General features: G+C 36.4%; 1 protein-coding gene across 1 annotated transcript in view; it reads left to right on the forward strand.

Annotated features, from left to right (window-relative positions):
• The window catches only part of DNAH7 (dynein axonemal heavy chain 7), a 213,555-nt gene that overhangs the window by 24,123 nt on the left and 172,785 nt on the right, over positions 1–16,647 (forward strand). Inside the window, 3 exon segments of the mRNA XM_033111796.1 lie at positions 4,213–4,332; positions 10,029–10,212; positions 10,804–10,983. Coding sequence (XP_032967687.1) covers positions 4,213–4,332; positions 10,029–10,212; positions 10,804–10,983 — 484 coding nt within the window.

Genomic DNA, 16,647 nt, shown 5'->3' on the forward strand with positions numbered 1-16,647 from the left:
CTAACTCCTTCTGAATTTAGGATCTTCAGCGCACAAGAGCACCTAATTCTAATCTTGCTCCTGGGGCCTGCTCCTGGGAGCTGGAATGCCCAGCTCTGCCACCATCTGATCAGAGGCTCTCCAGTCCCCCCGTGTAAAATGACTGTGTCTGTGGAATCTAAGGCCTGTTTCCTCCCTCATTCCATTTGTTTCTCCCTTCCTTGGTTTAACAAAGTTTAATTTATTTCCATAGATACATATGTAATTGTAAATAAGTATATAAATGTTATCATGTATACTTTTTAAGTGCAATCTTTTTTTCTTTTCTTTGCCTGACTCCTACCAGCCTTTCTTTCCCTCATACCGGGCCTTCTTTCCAGTGACCCAGCAAAAGGCATGATAACCATGTAGTGGGGTGTCTTTCCATATTTTTCTTTGTGTTCATATAACCAAACACGTATGTCCGTGGACATACACACATGGCATAAAACTGGCTTTGGTCAGTCAGGCTACACACTACATTCTTTCAGCTTTTCATTGTAGAGTGTGGGTTTCTTTGTTTCCTTGAATTTGGCTCTTAGGAATAGGAAGACGCCATCTCCCTGCCCTATGTTTTTCTCACTGGGGCTCGAATACCTCTCCCTGACAAGATCCATGATCTAATTTTGCATGTAATCATACAACATTTAATTTTGCATGTAGGTCATACAACATAGTATATCATTTTCACAAAAGATGTGTACATACAGTAGTACATTTCACTGTCAAAACGCCACCACAGTTGTTTCCTTTTATGTCCATCCGCATGTGGACTGGCAGAACACACTGGACTAGGAGATGGGGCTCCCCTGCTTAGTATTATCCATAAAGGGCTGCACTTTGTTGGACAGTGTCAGGAGGCAAGAGACAAGAAATGGAAAGGAGGTAGGGGAAGAAGAAGAAGTAACAAAGCTGAAATAAGGAAGCAGTAAATAGTGGATGTGTCTGTGGTGGTGGTGGCAGAGGTAGCGGCAACTGAAGCAAAGCTCAGAGCATCCAGGATACAGACCAAGGAGAAAGAAGCTTTGCAATCTGTGGGTGGGAAGAGAACCCCTTTGACGCCTCTGTTGCCTTTGCAGGCGTACGTCGTGTTTGCTGTCAGCGTGCGTGTTGGGGGTGGGGGCAGTGAGGCCGCTGCTCCTCTGTGGAAGCCAGCTCTGAACACACAGGGCGTCCTTCCTCTGGGCGCCAGTCTTTTGCCCTGAACCTCAGCAGGTCTTGAAGTTATAGGACATCTCTATGTGTGGCGATGGATGAGGGGATGGTAATGCAAACATAGTGTCTGAAAGACTCTGAAGTGCCTGCGTGTGGAAACCTAAAGGGATGCACTCTAGATGGGAATGTGCCAGTTCACGCTATTCAGTGTTTACGCGTACGGAACCCACTTCATGTCAGAGAGCATTTGTAATGCAGTCAAAACGGAGCACACAGGTATTTGTGCTTGAAATGTAGTGTCCATATGAGGGTACGAGTGTGTGTGTATATAGAATATGTGTGAGTGTAGAAATTAGTATAGGCTGGAAATTGTAATCGTCGAATAGCAAAGGCAGATGTCTACAAAAATGAGACTTATGTTAAAAGATAAAATGGATTTTTTTAAATGCATGATTTGACCAAAGTGAGCCCAAGAAAATATTGCTAGATTAGAGCACTATGGATTCATTTCCTGTACATCACTCAGAGAGGATACAAGTTAAATCACTCTTAAACATATTAAAAAGATGGTTAGCGTAACTTATAATAAGAGAAATGCAAAGAGATTGAAGTAAAAACTACACTGAGAAATCATTCTATTGTGTATGAAATTGACAATGTTCCAAAATATTGACATCCCATTTTGTTGGTGAGGCTTGGATAAACAGTCACCCCCGTCTGAGGGGAATCTAGCTGTATCTATCAAAATCACCAGTTGATTTACACTCGAATCCAGCTATCTCACTTCAGGAAATTAGCTTACAAATAAATACACCTGAAAATGTGGGAGATGGTACAGGTTTAAGATTCTTTGTTGTGGCATTTGTTGATAGTAGTGAACAACTGGAAACAACCATGTATCCATCGAGTGGACTGATTCAATAGGTTATAGTACATTCACACAGTGGACTATTATACAGCTATAAAGTATGGATGAGAAGACTCTCAGTCTGCTAATATACAGAAAGTCCTCCAGGATGTATTATTAGTAAGTGAAAAAAGCAACTGCAGAACACTGCGTAGAGTGTGCTGCTTTTAATGTAGCAAAGGAGGGAGACTGGCAAGAGCAACACATGTTTCTAATTCTAGGAAAGGGGAAAAAATTACGGAACAGGCAAAAAATGTAGGCACTTGGAGTGGCTTTTTGGGGGGTGGGCATTCTGATTCTGGTGAGAAGTAAGATTAGCTTTGAGAACCCAAGATCAAAGTCAGAGACTGACTTGTTGCCCAGTCCTGAGTGTTGGTCCAGGATTGTTGAAATCCCTCTTGCCTAACGGACCCAAGGGTTGGGGTGGGTTTCAGCCTGTGGCAGGTGTGAGGCAGCAGGGAAACAAGATTGACAGCTGAGTGTACAGAAATTCACATCTGATCGGATGTGGCTGGTAAGGCACAGGAAGCGTTCAGAGAAGATCTGAGGTTCGCAGTCTGGGTGATGAGGTTCACAGTCTGGGTGATGTGTGGAATTATTTGTCTATTAACAGAAAATTAAGATGAAGAAGAGATTTGGGCGGTTAGAAAACTCATCACCGTAAAACTTTTAGAGACTTATAAACATTCTCCTTTTGCTAAACCATGTTCAAGCTAGTGCAGAATCTTTTTTCTGATTCTTTCTATATATAGTCTTATACCAGTGGTTAAAACTACTGTTCTCCTGCCAGCTTATTGTAGGGATCATCCTGGGAAAGTAGGAATCGTGTCTGGTCGTATTTTTCCCATCTTCTTAATAATTCAGCCTATTGACCAAATGGGAAATGTTATTTGCAGAGGTTTCAGTCTCAAAAAAGGTGGGTGGCCTGTGCCTAGAATTCTGTTGCAAATCAAACACTAAGGAACTTCAGGGCAGATTGGTCTGGTGGCTCAGGGCAAAGGAATGCTAGGCTTCTTCCCTAGCAGCTACTCACTCAGGGCTGCACACTGCATGCTCACGTACCCTGGTACACGGTTACAGCTTTAAAACACAAGATCACGCTGAAAATGTGGACCAAGAAGTATAAAGAGAGGGCAGAGTGTCTTTAGAATGTGCTATTATGCTAAGTTTTCAAAGCGTCTTATTTAAAACATTGCTTTACACTGCTCCAGAATGCTCCAGAAGAACATATTACCAAGGGTGCTCTAGCAATGGTTGTACCTACTCTGTGGCTAATGCATTACTGGTGCCGTGTACTGAATGCATCGAAACCTGTGAGATGGATTTTAGCTTGAGAGGAATAGAAATAAATAGATTCAAAATGTGTTTTGTTTACTAAGCAGGATTTTACGTTGGTCTTTAAGTAAAAATTAAATGTGATGTTTTTAACAGTTTTTACTGTCAGCTAACATAGAAATCACTTAATCCCATGGAAATAGGGAAGGAATCTGTAAATTGAGGTGAATAGTACAAGGATACTAATAGGTAATATTGTTCTTTCATTTTAGTTAATCCGCCAGAAAAAATTCTTAAATGTTACAAAGATCCATGGTGTTGTAGTCAGAAATGAGGTTGTATTGAAAGCTGTTGACTGGAGTAAACACTTATGTTTTCTAAAAAACGAAAAACAAAACCAGGCAGGTTCAAAAGATTTTCGTATACTGGGTCTTTATTAGGTGTGACATTTCCCCCTACCCATGGTTTCCTAACATTCAGGGCTGCTTTCTTTTCAGAGAGGGTGCAGTTTTTGTTTTAAGAGCAGTGGCCGCTGGAAACTTTGAGCCCTACTTCTTTTCCTGTTTTAATGGTTCCAGTTTGAAAGCAAAAGTCAGTTTAAACTGTCCATGAAACCCCAGTTATTGCAACTTCCTTCTAATTCACAGTGTAGTTTTGTAATATACTGAATTCCTGTTGAATTTAATCATGTTAATTACTTTTAATTTTATATCTCGTATACTTGAATATTTAACTTTATGAAACACAAATTTTAGTCATAAGACCTAGAAATATTTTTTGAAAAGGAATCAAATAGCAAAATATTACATACAAAAACACCTCGTACTTAAATCACTGTTCATTTTTATCTCTTGCAGAAAGTTACGCTTAATTGATACCGAAGAATTTCACAATCGCCAGGAGGCGTTAGAACTGTCAAATTTTCAGACCATTGTCATGAGACACATGGAAACTGCCAAAGAGACTCTACTGAAAATGTAAAGTTTTAAAATTTCATGTAGGAAAATATACATTTAGAAATGACTGATGGACACTGCATTTCAGCTGCTTTTAGAAAATTCCATTTTAACAAGTTTGTAATCATTTCTGTTTAAGAGTTAAATATGTTGCCTTTATCTGCCTTGGTCTGTAATGTCTATCTAGCTATTTTACACAGCATAGATTATACAGCAACTAAAATAACTATAATTAATGGTTTCTTTTCTTCTTGATCTGGTATCTACCTTGGCTTTGAGAGTGGGATTGGATACCATGGGGGAATGATCAAAACTAGTTACTTGCCAGATACCTATTTGATATCTACTATTATTACATGCAAGTTACTGTACCTTTTTCATTTTGTTTTTGGATGGAGGATGTAGAAGAGTTTAAAGAAAGATCAGGTGGGGAAAATATATGTAAAAGAGTTTACAGTATCATTTATCAAATGATAATTAAACATCTTATTGGATTGGCCCTTCAAAATGGAATAGCCACATATGATAATTATTGATACAGGTGCCAGATTATGTTCTGAAACAATACAGGACAATTGTCTCTATCATGGGTTATGACATTATTATAAATAGGACATTAAAACTAGATCAAATGCAAGATAACCGAGGACATGAAACTCTAACTTATCTTCATGATTTCCAAAAGTTACTGAGAAATGTATCTAGACAGTTTAAAATCTTTATCTTTTTTCTTCTCTAATATGTCAGAATCAAATTCTTTATCTGACATTACTTGAAAGAACTTTACACTTTTGTTTAATATTAGTATTTAGTTAACATAAAGAGAGGAGATGTGCTGAATGAAACCCCATAATTAATTACAGAGAAGAAAATGACCTCTTAAGGATGGAATAAGAATAAATTATCTTGATCTATCACTTCAGGGTTATTCCCAGAAATACATTACCACTGTAAATTTTAGTAAATTGGATGTCAAAGTACAGAGTAGAGTACAAACCTTGACTAAATAATTTTGCTGAGAGATGTAGATTGATGAGATATGTCTCTTGATGCTTCCAGATTGATTCTAATGGAAGAACCCTTCAACCATAATTTAAGTAGTGAGCCAGAATGTGTTTATCAGAACATCAGCTCACCACAGTGGAGAAACAGTGAGCAAATGATTAATTATGACGTCTACCCAGACATCTTCTCTCAGTCCTCATTCTCTACTTCTATTCAGCAGTTGCTGTGCTTTATCACCCCTACCTTCCGAAAATCTGGTTTTCTGTGTCCCTGTGACTGTTTTGTTTTTGTGTGTTTTTTTTCCTTTATTCCTATTTCTTTTCCTGGCTCTACTTATTCTTACTGTTGCCAAGAGTAGGGGTTGCCCAGGGGTTTGCTGTTATTTCTCTTCTTTATATTCTCATAAATTTCATGAATTCATCTGTTTCACTTGTATCAAGACCTTATATGTTTTCTGATCTCTGGTCATTACTAATTTTATATCTCCAGTTGAATGCCATGTCAGCACCTGAATCTCAGCATCTCCATAATAGTGTTTCTTCTTTCCTCCAAACCCTGATCTAGACCCATGCCCAGGCCAAGTTGAAAACTTTGTGACTTTTACTGTTTTGCTCATCACCTACATCCTCACCCCCACCCACCCTGTTCCCTGTCGTGTCCAGTGTATTGCTAACTATTCTTTTTTTATAGGTATAATTCATTTTATCACAAAATTTACTACTTCAATGTGTACAATTCAGTGGTTTATAATATATTCACAAAGTTGTGCAATAATCACCACTAATTCCATCACCCACAAAAGGAACCCTGTATCTGTTAGCAGTCACTCCCCATTCACCCTTCCACAAGTCCTTGGAAACCACTAATATACTTTCTGCCACTGTGGATTTCCCTGTTCTGGACATTTCATGTAAGTGGAATGATACAATATGTAGCCATTTATGTCTGGCTTCTTACACTGAGCATAATGTTTTCAAGGTTTATTCGTGTTACAGCATGTATCGATACTTTATTCCCTGTCATAGCCAAATGATATTCCATTGTATGGACATACTACATTTTGTTTATTCATTCATCAATTGATGGACATTTTGGTTGTTTCTGGTTTTTGTCAATTGTGAATATGCTGCTATGAGCATTCATTTTGTATAAACCTATGTTTTCAGTTATTTTGGATATATACTTAGCAGTGGAATGACCGGGTTATATGATAATCCTGTTTAACTTTTTGAGGATCTGCCATGATGTTTTCTAAAAGGTCTGTAAGATTTTCCATTCCTACCAACAAAGTATGTGTTCCAATTTCTCCACGTGCTTGCCAATACTTATTGTGCATCTTTCTGATTATAGCCATTGTAGTGGTTGTGAAGTGCTGTCTACTTGTGGTTTTGATTTGCATTTCCCTAATGACTAATGATGTTGGGAATATTTTCTTGTGTTTATTGCCCATTTATTTATTTTGTTTGGGTAAATCTCTATTCAAATCATTGTTCATTTTGTATTTGGTGATTCTTTTTATTCTTGAGTTATGAGTTCTTCATATATTCTTGATTGATTCATATACCCTAATCAATCATATGATTTGCAAATATTTCTCCCATTATATGGTTTGTTCTTTCAGTTTTTTGATACTGTCCTTTGAAACACAAATGTTTTTAATTTTGATTAAGTCTAATTTCATTATTTTTTTCTATATTGATTCTATATTTTGCAACCTTGCCAAATTTATTAGTTGGAATGGTTATTTGTGTGTGTGTGTGTAGTCTTTATAGTTTTCTCTATATAAAATCATATCATCTGCAAAGAGATAGTTCTATTTCTTTATTTTCTATCTGCATGTTTTCTTTCTCTTCCTTGCATAATTACTCTAGTTAGAAACTCCAGTGAAATGTTGAATGGAAGTGTCATTTTTGCTTTGTGTTTGAGGCTTTTAGTCTTTCGCCATTAAGTCAACTTATAGTTGTCCTTTGCCAGTGTTGAGGAATTTCCCTTTTATTCTTAGTTTCTTGATTGTTTTTATCATGAAATAGTGTCGATTTTGCCAAAAGCTTTTTCTGCATCTATTCAGATAATGGGTTTTTCTATTTTATTCTACTGATATAGTGTATTACATTGATTTTAATACATTGAACCAACTTTGCATTTCTGAGACTCCACTTGGTCATGGAGCATAATCATTTTTATATGCTATTAGATTCAATTTGCTACTCTGTTGTTGAGGATTTTTGTGTCTGAATTCATAAGGGATATTGGTCTGTAGTTTCCTTTTTCTTGAGTTATTTTTCTCTGGTTTTGGTATTATGATAATACTAGCCTCATAAATAAATTAGAAGTTTCTGTTTTGGAAGAGTTTGTGAAGGATTGATGTTAATTCTTCTTTAAATATTTGGTAGAACTCACCAGTGAAGCAATCTGTTCCTGGCTTCTGGATTTGTTTTTTGGAATTTTTAAAACTATTAACTCAATCTCTGCTTGTTATAGATCTATTCATGTTTTCTCTTTCTTCTTATGTTAGTTTTAGTAGTTTGTGTCTTTCTAGGAATTTGCTAGATTATCTAATTTGTTGGCATATAATTGTTCATTATAGTCTCGTAATCTTTTTTATTTCTGTAAGGTCAGTATTAATGTCTTCTTTTTCATTACCAATTTTGACAGTTTAAGTCTTCCCTTTCTCTTGGTAATTCTAGCTATTAGGTTTGTCAATTTTGCCGATCTTTTCAAAAACCAACTTTTGGTTTTGTTGATTTTCTTTATTGTTTTTCTAGTCTCTATTTTGTTTGTTTCTGTTCAACTCTTTATTTCTTTCCTGTCTTATTTTGAATTTAGTTTGCTCTTCTTTTCCCAGTTTCTAGTGGAAATTTAGCTTATTAAGATTGTTTTTATTTTTTTAATGTAGTTGTTTACAGCTATAAATGTCCCTCTAATCAACCACTCCTTGTATGCCATGAGTTTTGATATATATATATTTTTTCATTTTCATTCATTTCAAATTATTTTCTAATTTTCCTTGTAATTTTGTGTGTTTGTTATTCATTTGTTGTTTAGGACTGTGTTGTTTAATTTCCACATATTTGTGAATTTCCAGAGTATCCTTCTTTTACTGATTTCTAATTTTGTGTAATTTCAATCTTATTATATTTATTGAAACTTACTTTATGACCACCAACTATTCGTTACCTTCTCTCAGAAACATCTTCTGTATGTCCTTCTTTCTCTTAATTCCCATTGCTACTACCCTTTTAACATTGGCAGGCCCTTTTAACCTCCTCTGTAGCTTATAAACCACTGCAAAATGAATCCTAAAATATCCCCTAGTTCAGTGCCTCTTATTTATTAACAAAGCAAGTCCACATTTCTTTTTTTATTTTAATTTTTATTTTCAAGTCCACATTTCTTAACCTGTCTTTTAAGGTCTTCTGCAACCTGGACCTAACTTATTTTTTGTATTCTGAAAGTATTTTCACCATGACTTCATCTTAGACTATGAGGCTGTCTCAAGTCCAAATGTTTAGTTTCCACATTCTGCAAAAGTCCTCACTGATGTTCCCCCACTTATTTCTTCCTATTTTCTAGTCCCTTATCTCTGTTATAGACAGTGAAATTATTAGATATATTAACCCCATCTATTTTACCTATTGTCCTACTTCTACTTCAGATCGTTTTCTCAGGGGTCTGTCTCATTTCATTTCTGTCTATTCTTCAGTGAAATTTCCATCTTCACTATACAACCCTTAACCTTTCTTCCTTTCTTAAATGGAAAATTATATCTCTCTCCTTTGACTTCAATGCTGTTTTTCTGCTATGACACATTGCCTTCTTTATTATAAGAGAGAAAGGATGATGTCATATATTCTTATTTTACATGTTCCCAGCACACAGTAGACACTAAACACGTATTTCTTAAAGGGATGAATACTTATATTTAAAACTTAGATCTCTCATTGAGCATTCAGGCAACTCCTGAAATTATATTGAGTCTCTATTTCAGAAATCCATTATCTCTTATGAAAGAGCTGTCAACATTCCTTGATTTTGATTTTGTGGTGTTGGACAATGGTTTTGTAAACTGAAAACTTTGCTTGTGATTCATGACATATCTATATATGAATTTCACTGTTATCCTTTTATTATAAGAAAGAATACACATATTTAAAACTTTGTTTTAAACCAGTCACTCTTTCAGGATTCCACATTAAGGGGAATGAAAAAGTAATATACTTGATTTTGTTGATTTATGCCTTGTTTTCAAGTCATTGTGAAGCAGATTGAATAGCATAAAATGCCACGTGGGTTGAACCAAATAAACCTTCCCTTGGTTTAATCAGTTGTTCACATTTTAGCTTTAAACCAAGAAATCCATTCCCTGAAGAACATTTTGGAGACTGCAGAGGAGTATCTTGTAATATTCAATAAAGTTAGTTGTCATGTTTATTCAAAAAGTGCATAAATCATATTCTTAGATCTCTGGGAGTTAGATTTACATTTTTCTCACAACATCACATAGAGTCATTTTCTATTAGCTATGATTAAAAATTTTTTTCCTAGGAGAAGTGAAATATGCTAATGCTTACATTTCAGAGAGTAGATAATGTCACTTAGCACTATACCTTTCTATGAACACCTTGGGTGTCCAGAAGTTACTGTTAATGCTTAATGTAAAAAGAATAATTCCCGAAAAGTATTAACTTTTAAAAGTCTCCTGTTCTTTCAAGATGGTTTCCAGAAGTGCAGAATATTTATTACCAAGGTAATAAAAAAAAGCAATTGCCAACTGGTGACAGCAATGCCAAATTGGAATCTTTTTTCAATTGTGCTGCTACACTTATGACTTTACAGCTACAAGACCTCACTTTGGTCTCCATGCAAGATTTCACAGACTTAATTGCACAACCCCCGGTAAGTATGGTTCAGTTACACCAATATTCATTTACCAATTTATTTTTCAATTTTTTCAGGATGGAAAATAAAATACCTTTAGAGTAGGAGAGCAAAAAGTAATATCTTTAGACCTATTATACTTACCTGGTTAAAAAAGTTAGTATCAACCTGCATACTTAGGATATATGAGTATCATCACATTGGTAAAGATTAGTGAAAATTCCCACAATTGGGAAATTTGGGTTGTGATGGTTGGGGAACTCTTTTCTTTCTGGGAGAAGATCCTGTGACAGTATGAGCAGAGCCTGGGAATTTGAGTGTTCTCTTCTTGTGCTCTTTGGTGCATGATTCTAGAGCCCTACTGCTTTTGCACATGCTACGTTTTCTGACCTTATAGTTGATCTGTAGGCCCAGTGGATACTAGATACCAACAAGTCTAGCTGGGAATCGCTCTTGCTCTTTTTAGTAGAGTTTCCTCTTTGGCTTAACTGTCTAGGGCATAAGAGGAAGGATGAGTTCCCATGAATTCTTATTGGGACCAGTGCACTTCTTAGTCTATCACAATTCATATGTATGTTCATATATGTCTATTTATAATTTTTTTTCCAGGATTCTGTTAGAGCTTTTGAACACCCAGGTTTTATTATGAGGCTGATTCTTGATAACGACACCATTAAGTTTGAACCTGAATTCAATGACTATATACACATCCTTCTAAATGTTTATGATGTCATGTTGAAAGCTGTCAGTTATGTGCCAAGGGTTGAGATAAAATTGTACTCCAAGTGGGTAAGTAATAAGGATTTTCTGATTGCTTGAATTTGCATGACGATAATTCCCTTCAAATAACTTCTTAAAGGTGTAGACAGGTATCCTCTGTTTTGGAGAATTTAAATGTCCTAGTAACATTGGCTTATAAGGAAGTTTTTCTTCAAAAATGTAATATTTACCCATTAGCTTCTCTTCCAATATACGTAGTGTTTTAGTCCAGTCTTCCAGTGGAATCACCTGAAAACTTTCTGAGGGGAAAGCATGAAGGTTGTGATCAGAGTTGAGTCAGTCAGTAAGTGTTTGCTGGAGCGCTCAGACCATGCTGTCAACCTCCCTGTACTCTCCCAGCTCTGCAACACTGTCCTCCAGGCGAATACCTTCCTCATATACCCTTTTCCAGAAATAGCAGTGTCTTCGTGCTTTCAAATCAGAGATCCTACTTCCCTCCTCTCTTTGGCCAAATAATTAACAAAGCTCTGCTGAACTATGGCATTTGAACAGTAGTTATTGCAGTCTGGTATATGAAATGAGCATGTCTGAAAATTCCTCAACTGAGAAGGTTTTCGTGTTTTGTAAGTAGCTTTCTTTGTCCTTTTTTATTTTAAAAATAGTTTATGAAAATTTTGTGCATACAAAAAGAGTACAGGAGACTAGTGTGTACAGTTTTAAGTAGTAATAAGCTTAATACCTGTGTACCTACAATCCAACTTAAATAATAGGTTATTATTGATGTCTTTCAGCCCCCCAACCCGTTATTGCCCCTCCCTCTTCACATCCCTATCCTTCTACCTTCAAGCAAAAGGATCGCTATCTTGAATTTTGTAGTTATTGTTCTGAATTTTTAAAGATAACCTTACCACATGTCTGTATGTACCAATTTGTTTAGTTTTTCCATATCTTTGTATAGATGGAGTTATTTTATAAATAGTCAGTGTCTTGGTATTTTTCTTTTTTTAACTCAACATTAGGATTGTGAAATTATCCATTTAATAGAATATGTCATTTTTAAAAATTGTTTTATTTTTGTTTTTTAGAAATTCCATTAAGTTCTTTTTCAAATACGCCTGGTCATTTCTGATTCTCTTTTGTACGTAGTCATGTAGTCATTACTCTTTTACTTCTCTCTGTTTGCTGATTCTACCCCTGCTCCTGTTGGTTTGTTTCTGTGAGTGTTTTTCCTTTATTATTACGGGCTTATACATTTAAGAACTTTAGGTAGAGAAGTCTTTGAGGCCTTGGTTTAAGTTGGTTCCTCTGGAACTTGCATATTCTCTTCACAGGTGCTCTGGAGGTCCCTGCAGATCCAGGACCACTTTAAACAAAAGCCGGAGGGTTTTGTGGACAACACTGGGGGTGTGAATGCTTAACCTCATCTGTGTGAGAACAGGAATGTGATTACGAATTCTTAAGGCAGCCATCTTTTTTCCCTCCACTGAGTATCAGTTATGACTTCCCACCTTGCTCAGACTTGAGGCTTTGTCCCTGTCAGCTATTCTTCTCCTCCCTGCCCAACACACCACACACACACACACACAAACACACACACACACACACACACACACACACACACACACACACACACACACACACACACCCCTTGCTGGAGACTCATTAAAGCAAAGTTTAGACCACCAGGGGTCAGGGCAGACACAATGACCTCTCAATTCATGCTTTCTCTCACATTGGGCTCCTCAGACTTTTATTGTCATTTTGTTTCCTTAACTATGCATTATTAAAGTTATATTTAGCATTTTTCCCCAGCATATTTATATGTTTTGAACTAGGTAGTTGTTTTCAGGATATCTATTCCTCATACTGCCATAAATAGAACTCTTTCAAGAAATTTACTGTTTATTTTGTGCTTTATTTAATTCCACTCTATCTATTGCATCCTTTTCTATTCTTTTCATACCCTGCCTTTTTTCGAGAATGATTTGAGGTAGCTTATGAAACATATAATAAGTGTCTGAGTTACTAGACAAAGCTCAAAGTAGAGAAAAGTGTTATAATCATCTGAATGAATACAATTGCTGTGTGTTTATGGTTACAAATATGCCTCCAAGCTCACAGTTTCTAAAGTAAAGAGGAAAATATGACAAGTTTTGAATAGGAATAAATAGTTCATTTAGATTCCTCAAAGAGAGAATGATATTTTTTCCTGGCGTGCAATTTTTAGAGATAGGTCTTAAATGGGAGTAATGGTTCTGAAATCCTATGCATCAACATCATCTGGTGACATTTTAAAAAGATTTTTATTAAAAATATAGTTAACATACAACATTATATTAGTTTCAGGGGTACACCATAGTTATTCTACATCTACATTCCTAAAGAAGTGATCACCATGATAAGTCCAGCAACCATCTGACACTGTACCACACTATCACAATATTATTGACTATATGCCCCATGCTGTACATTACATCCCCATGGCTTATTTGTTTTATACCTGGAAATTTAGACCTCTTATTCCCCTTCATCTTGTCCCCCTTTTTAAATTTTTAAATCACAGTTGACATTCAACATTATTTTATATTAATTTCAGGTGTATAGTGTAGTGGTTAGACATTTATATAATTTAAGAAGCGATCTCCTGACTCGTCCAGTGCCCACCTGGCACTATACATAATATATTCTGTATGCTTTACTTTACATCTCCATGACTATTTTGTAACTACCCATTTGTATTTCTTAACCCCTTCACCTTTTTCACTCTGCCCTGAACCCCACCCATCTATTACTCCAACAAATCTAGTACCCATCTGACGCCATACATAGTTATTACAATATTATGGATATATTCCCATGTTTCCCCGAAAATAAGACCTAGCTGGACCATCAGCTCTAAGTTGTCTTTTGGAGCAAAAATTAATATAAGACCGGTCTTATTTTAATATAAGACCCGGTCTTATGATATGATATGATATGATATGATATGATATGATATGATATGATATGATATAATATAATATAATAATACCAAATCTTATATTAATTTTTGCTCCAAAAGATGCATTAGAGCTAATGGTCTGGCTAGGTCTTATTTTCGGGGAAACACAGTCTTTATGCTATACCCTACATCCCCATGACTACTTTGTAACAACCAATTTGTACTTCCTCATCCTGTTCCCTTTTTCACCTACACCCTCAAATCCCCTCCCATCTGGCCTCCATCAAAATGTTTTCTGTATCTATGAGTGTATTTCTGTTTTGTTTGTTTATTTTGTTCTTTAGATTCCACAAATAAGCCAAATCGCACTGCGTCTGTCTTTCTCTGTCTGACACTCCACTCAGCACAATACCTTCCAGATTCATTCATGTCACTGCAGATGGCAAGAACCCATTCCCTTCCATGGCCGAGTAATATTTCATTGCATATATGTATCGCTTCCTCTTTATCCATTCTTCCATCAGTGGACACCCAAGCTGCCTCACATCTTGGACATTGTAAACAATGCTGCAATGAACATATGGATGAACATGTTCCCTTGAAGTAGTATTTTGGATTTCTTTGGATAAATACCCAGAAGTGGGATTACTGAGTCCTTCTTTGTCTCTTTTTATAGCCTTTGTTTTGAACTCTATTTTGTCTGGTATAAGTATTACTACACCAGCTTTTTGTTTTTGTTTTTGTTTTCATTTCCATTTTCAAGAAATATATTTTTCCATCCCTTTACTTTCAGTCTTGTGTGTCTGTCAATCTGAAGTGAGTCTCTTGTAGGCAGCACATGTAAGGGTTTTGTTTTCTTATCCATTCAACTACCCTATGTGTTTTGTTTGGAGCATTTAATCTATTTACATTGAAAATAATTGTTTATAGACATGTAGCTATTGCCATTTTATTATTCATCATTTTGATCTTTTTTTTTTTATCTTAAAGAAGTCCCTCTGACATTCCTTGTAATACTAGTTTAGTGGTGGTGAACTCCTTTAGCTTTTTCTTGTCTGGGTAGCTCTTTATCTGTCCTTTGATTCTAAATAATAGCCTTGCTGGGTAGAGTAGTCTTGGATGTAGATCCTTGCTTTTCATCACTTTGAATATTTCCTGCCAATCCCTTCTGGCCTGCAAAGTTTCTGTTGAGAAATCAGCTGATACTCTTATGGAAGCTCCCTTGTAGGTAACTAACTGCTTTTCTCTTGCTGCTTTTAAGATTATTTCTTTGTCTTTAACATTTGGCCTTATAATTATGATGTGTCTTGGTGTGGGCCTCTTTGGGTTCATCCTGTTTGGGACTCTCTGCACTTCCTGGACTTGTATGTCTATTTCCTTTCCCAGGTTAGGCATTTTTTCAGTCATTATTTCTTCAGATAGGTTCTCAATCTCTTGCTTTCTCTCTTCTCCTTCTGGTACCCCCATGATGTGAATGTTGTTATGCTTGATATTGTCCCAAAGGTCTCTTAAACTTTTCTCATTCTCTTGGATTTTTATTTTTTATTTTTTATTTTTGCTTTTTGCTGTCCCAATTGGGTGTTTTCTGCTACCTTGTCTTCCAAATTGCGGCATCAATCCTCTGCTTTATCTAGTCTGCTGGTGATTCCTTCTAGTGCATTCTTTATTTCAGTTATTGTATTCTTCAATTATGACTAGTTCTTCTTCATGGTTTCTATGTCTTTTTTCATGCTTGCTATCTCTCTATTGAAGTTCTCACTGAGTTCTTTGAGCATCTTTATAACCATTGTTTTGAACTCTGTATCTGGTAAGTTGTTTGCCTTCATTTTGTTTAGTTCAGTTTCTGGAGTTTTGTCCTGTTCTTTCATTTGGGACATATTTCTTTCTTTCCTCATTTTGGCTGCCTCTCTGTGTTTGTTTGTATGTATTAGGTAGGACTGCAATGTCTGCCAGTCTTGGCCAGGTGACCTTATGTAGTAGGTGACCTGTGGGGCCCTGGCACAGTCTCCCTGGTCACTTGAGTTGGGTGCTCCAGAAGTGTCCCTTGTGTGGGTTGTGTGTCCTTTCCTGTTATAGTTTAGCTTGATTGCTATTGGCACTTCACTGGATGGGATTGGCCCTCAGGCTGATTGGCTGGGGAGCCCAGTATGGGGGGATTGGGGTCCCTCACTCTTCTGGGGGGATCCTCCACAGCTGAGATACCCCTCCTTATTCTCAACAACCATACAGAGGTTGAGGCCGATTCATTTTGCATCTCTGCCCCTTGTACCAGTCTTGATGTGGCTTCTCTATATTCTTAGTTATAAAACTTCTGTTTAGCCAGACTTCAGATGGTTCGTCAGGTTGACCGTTCTATAATTCAGTTGTAATTTTTCGTGTTCATGGAAGGAAGCCAGCAAGTGTTTATTCCGCCATCTTGGATTTCCCTCTCTGACATTTTAGAAATACAAATCCAAAGATCTTGACTACCACCACCCCTCGCCCCTCAAGATGTGGATTCACAATGACAATCAGTACTCAGAAAATGACAATCAGTACTCAGAAATAGATACGGTAAAATACCCCTGGATAATTCTGGCAATCAGTCAAGTTTAGAAATAAGTGATATAGAGGGTGCTTTGAGTAAGATAATTGAACATGCTCTTAATGATCTTTCACAGCAGCTGCAGAAGTGGAATTCATATAGCTGTTTATCATCACAATCTTTGATGGAAACTGAAAGGGAAATTAAAATACACGTTTTTTTCCCCAATGAAAAGGAAACCTACCAGGGACTAAGGTGCTGTTAGTCC

The sequence above is a fragment of the Rhinolophus ferrumequinum genome, chromosome 8 (assembly GCF_004115265.2).
Source record: "Rhinolophus ferrumequinum isolate MPI-CBG mRhiFer1 chromosome 8, mRhiFer1_v1.p, whole genome shotgun sequence".
Lineage (NCBI taxonomy): Eukaryota > Metazoa > Chordata > Mammalia > Chiroptera > Rhinolophidae > Rhinolophus > Rhinolophus ferrumequinum.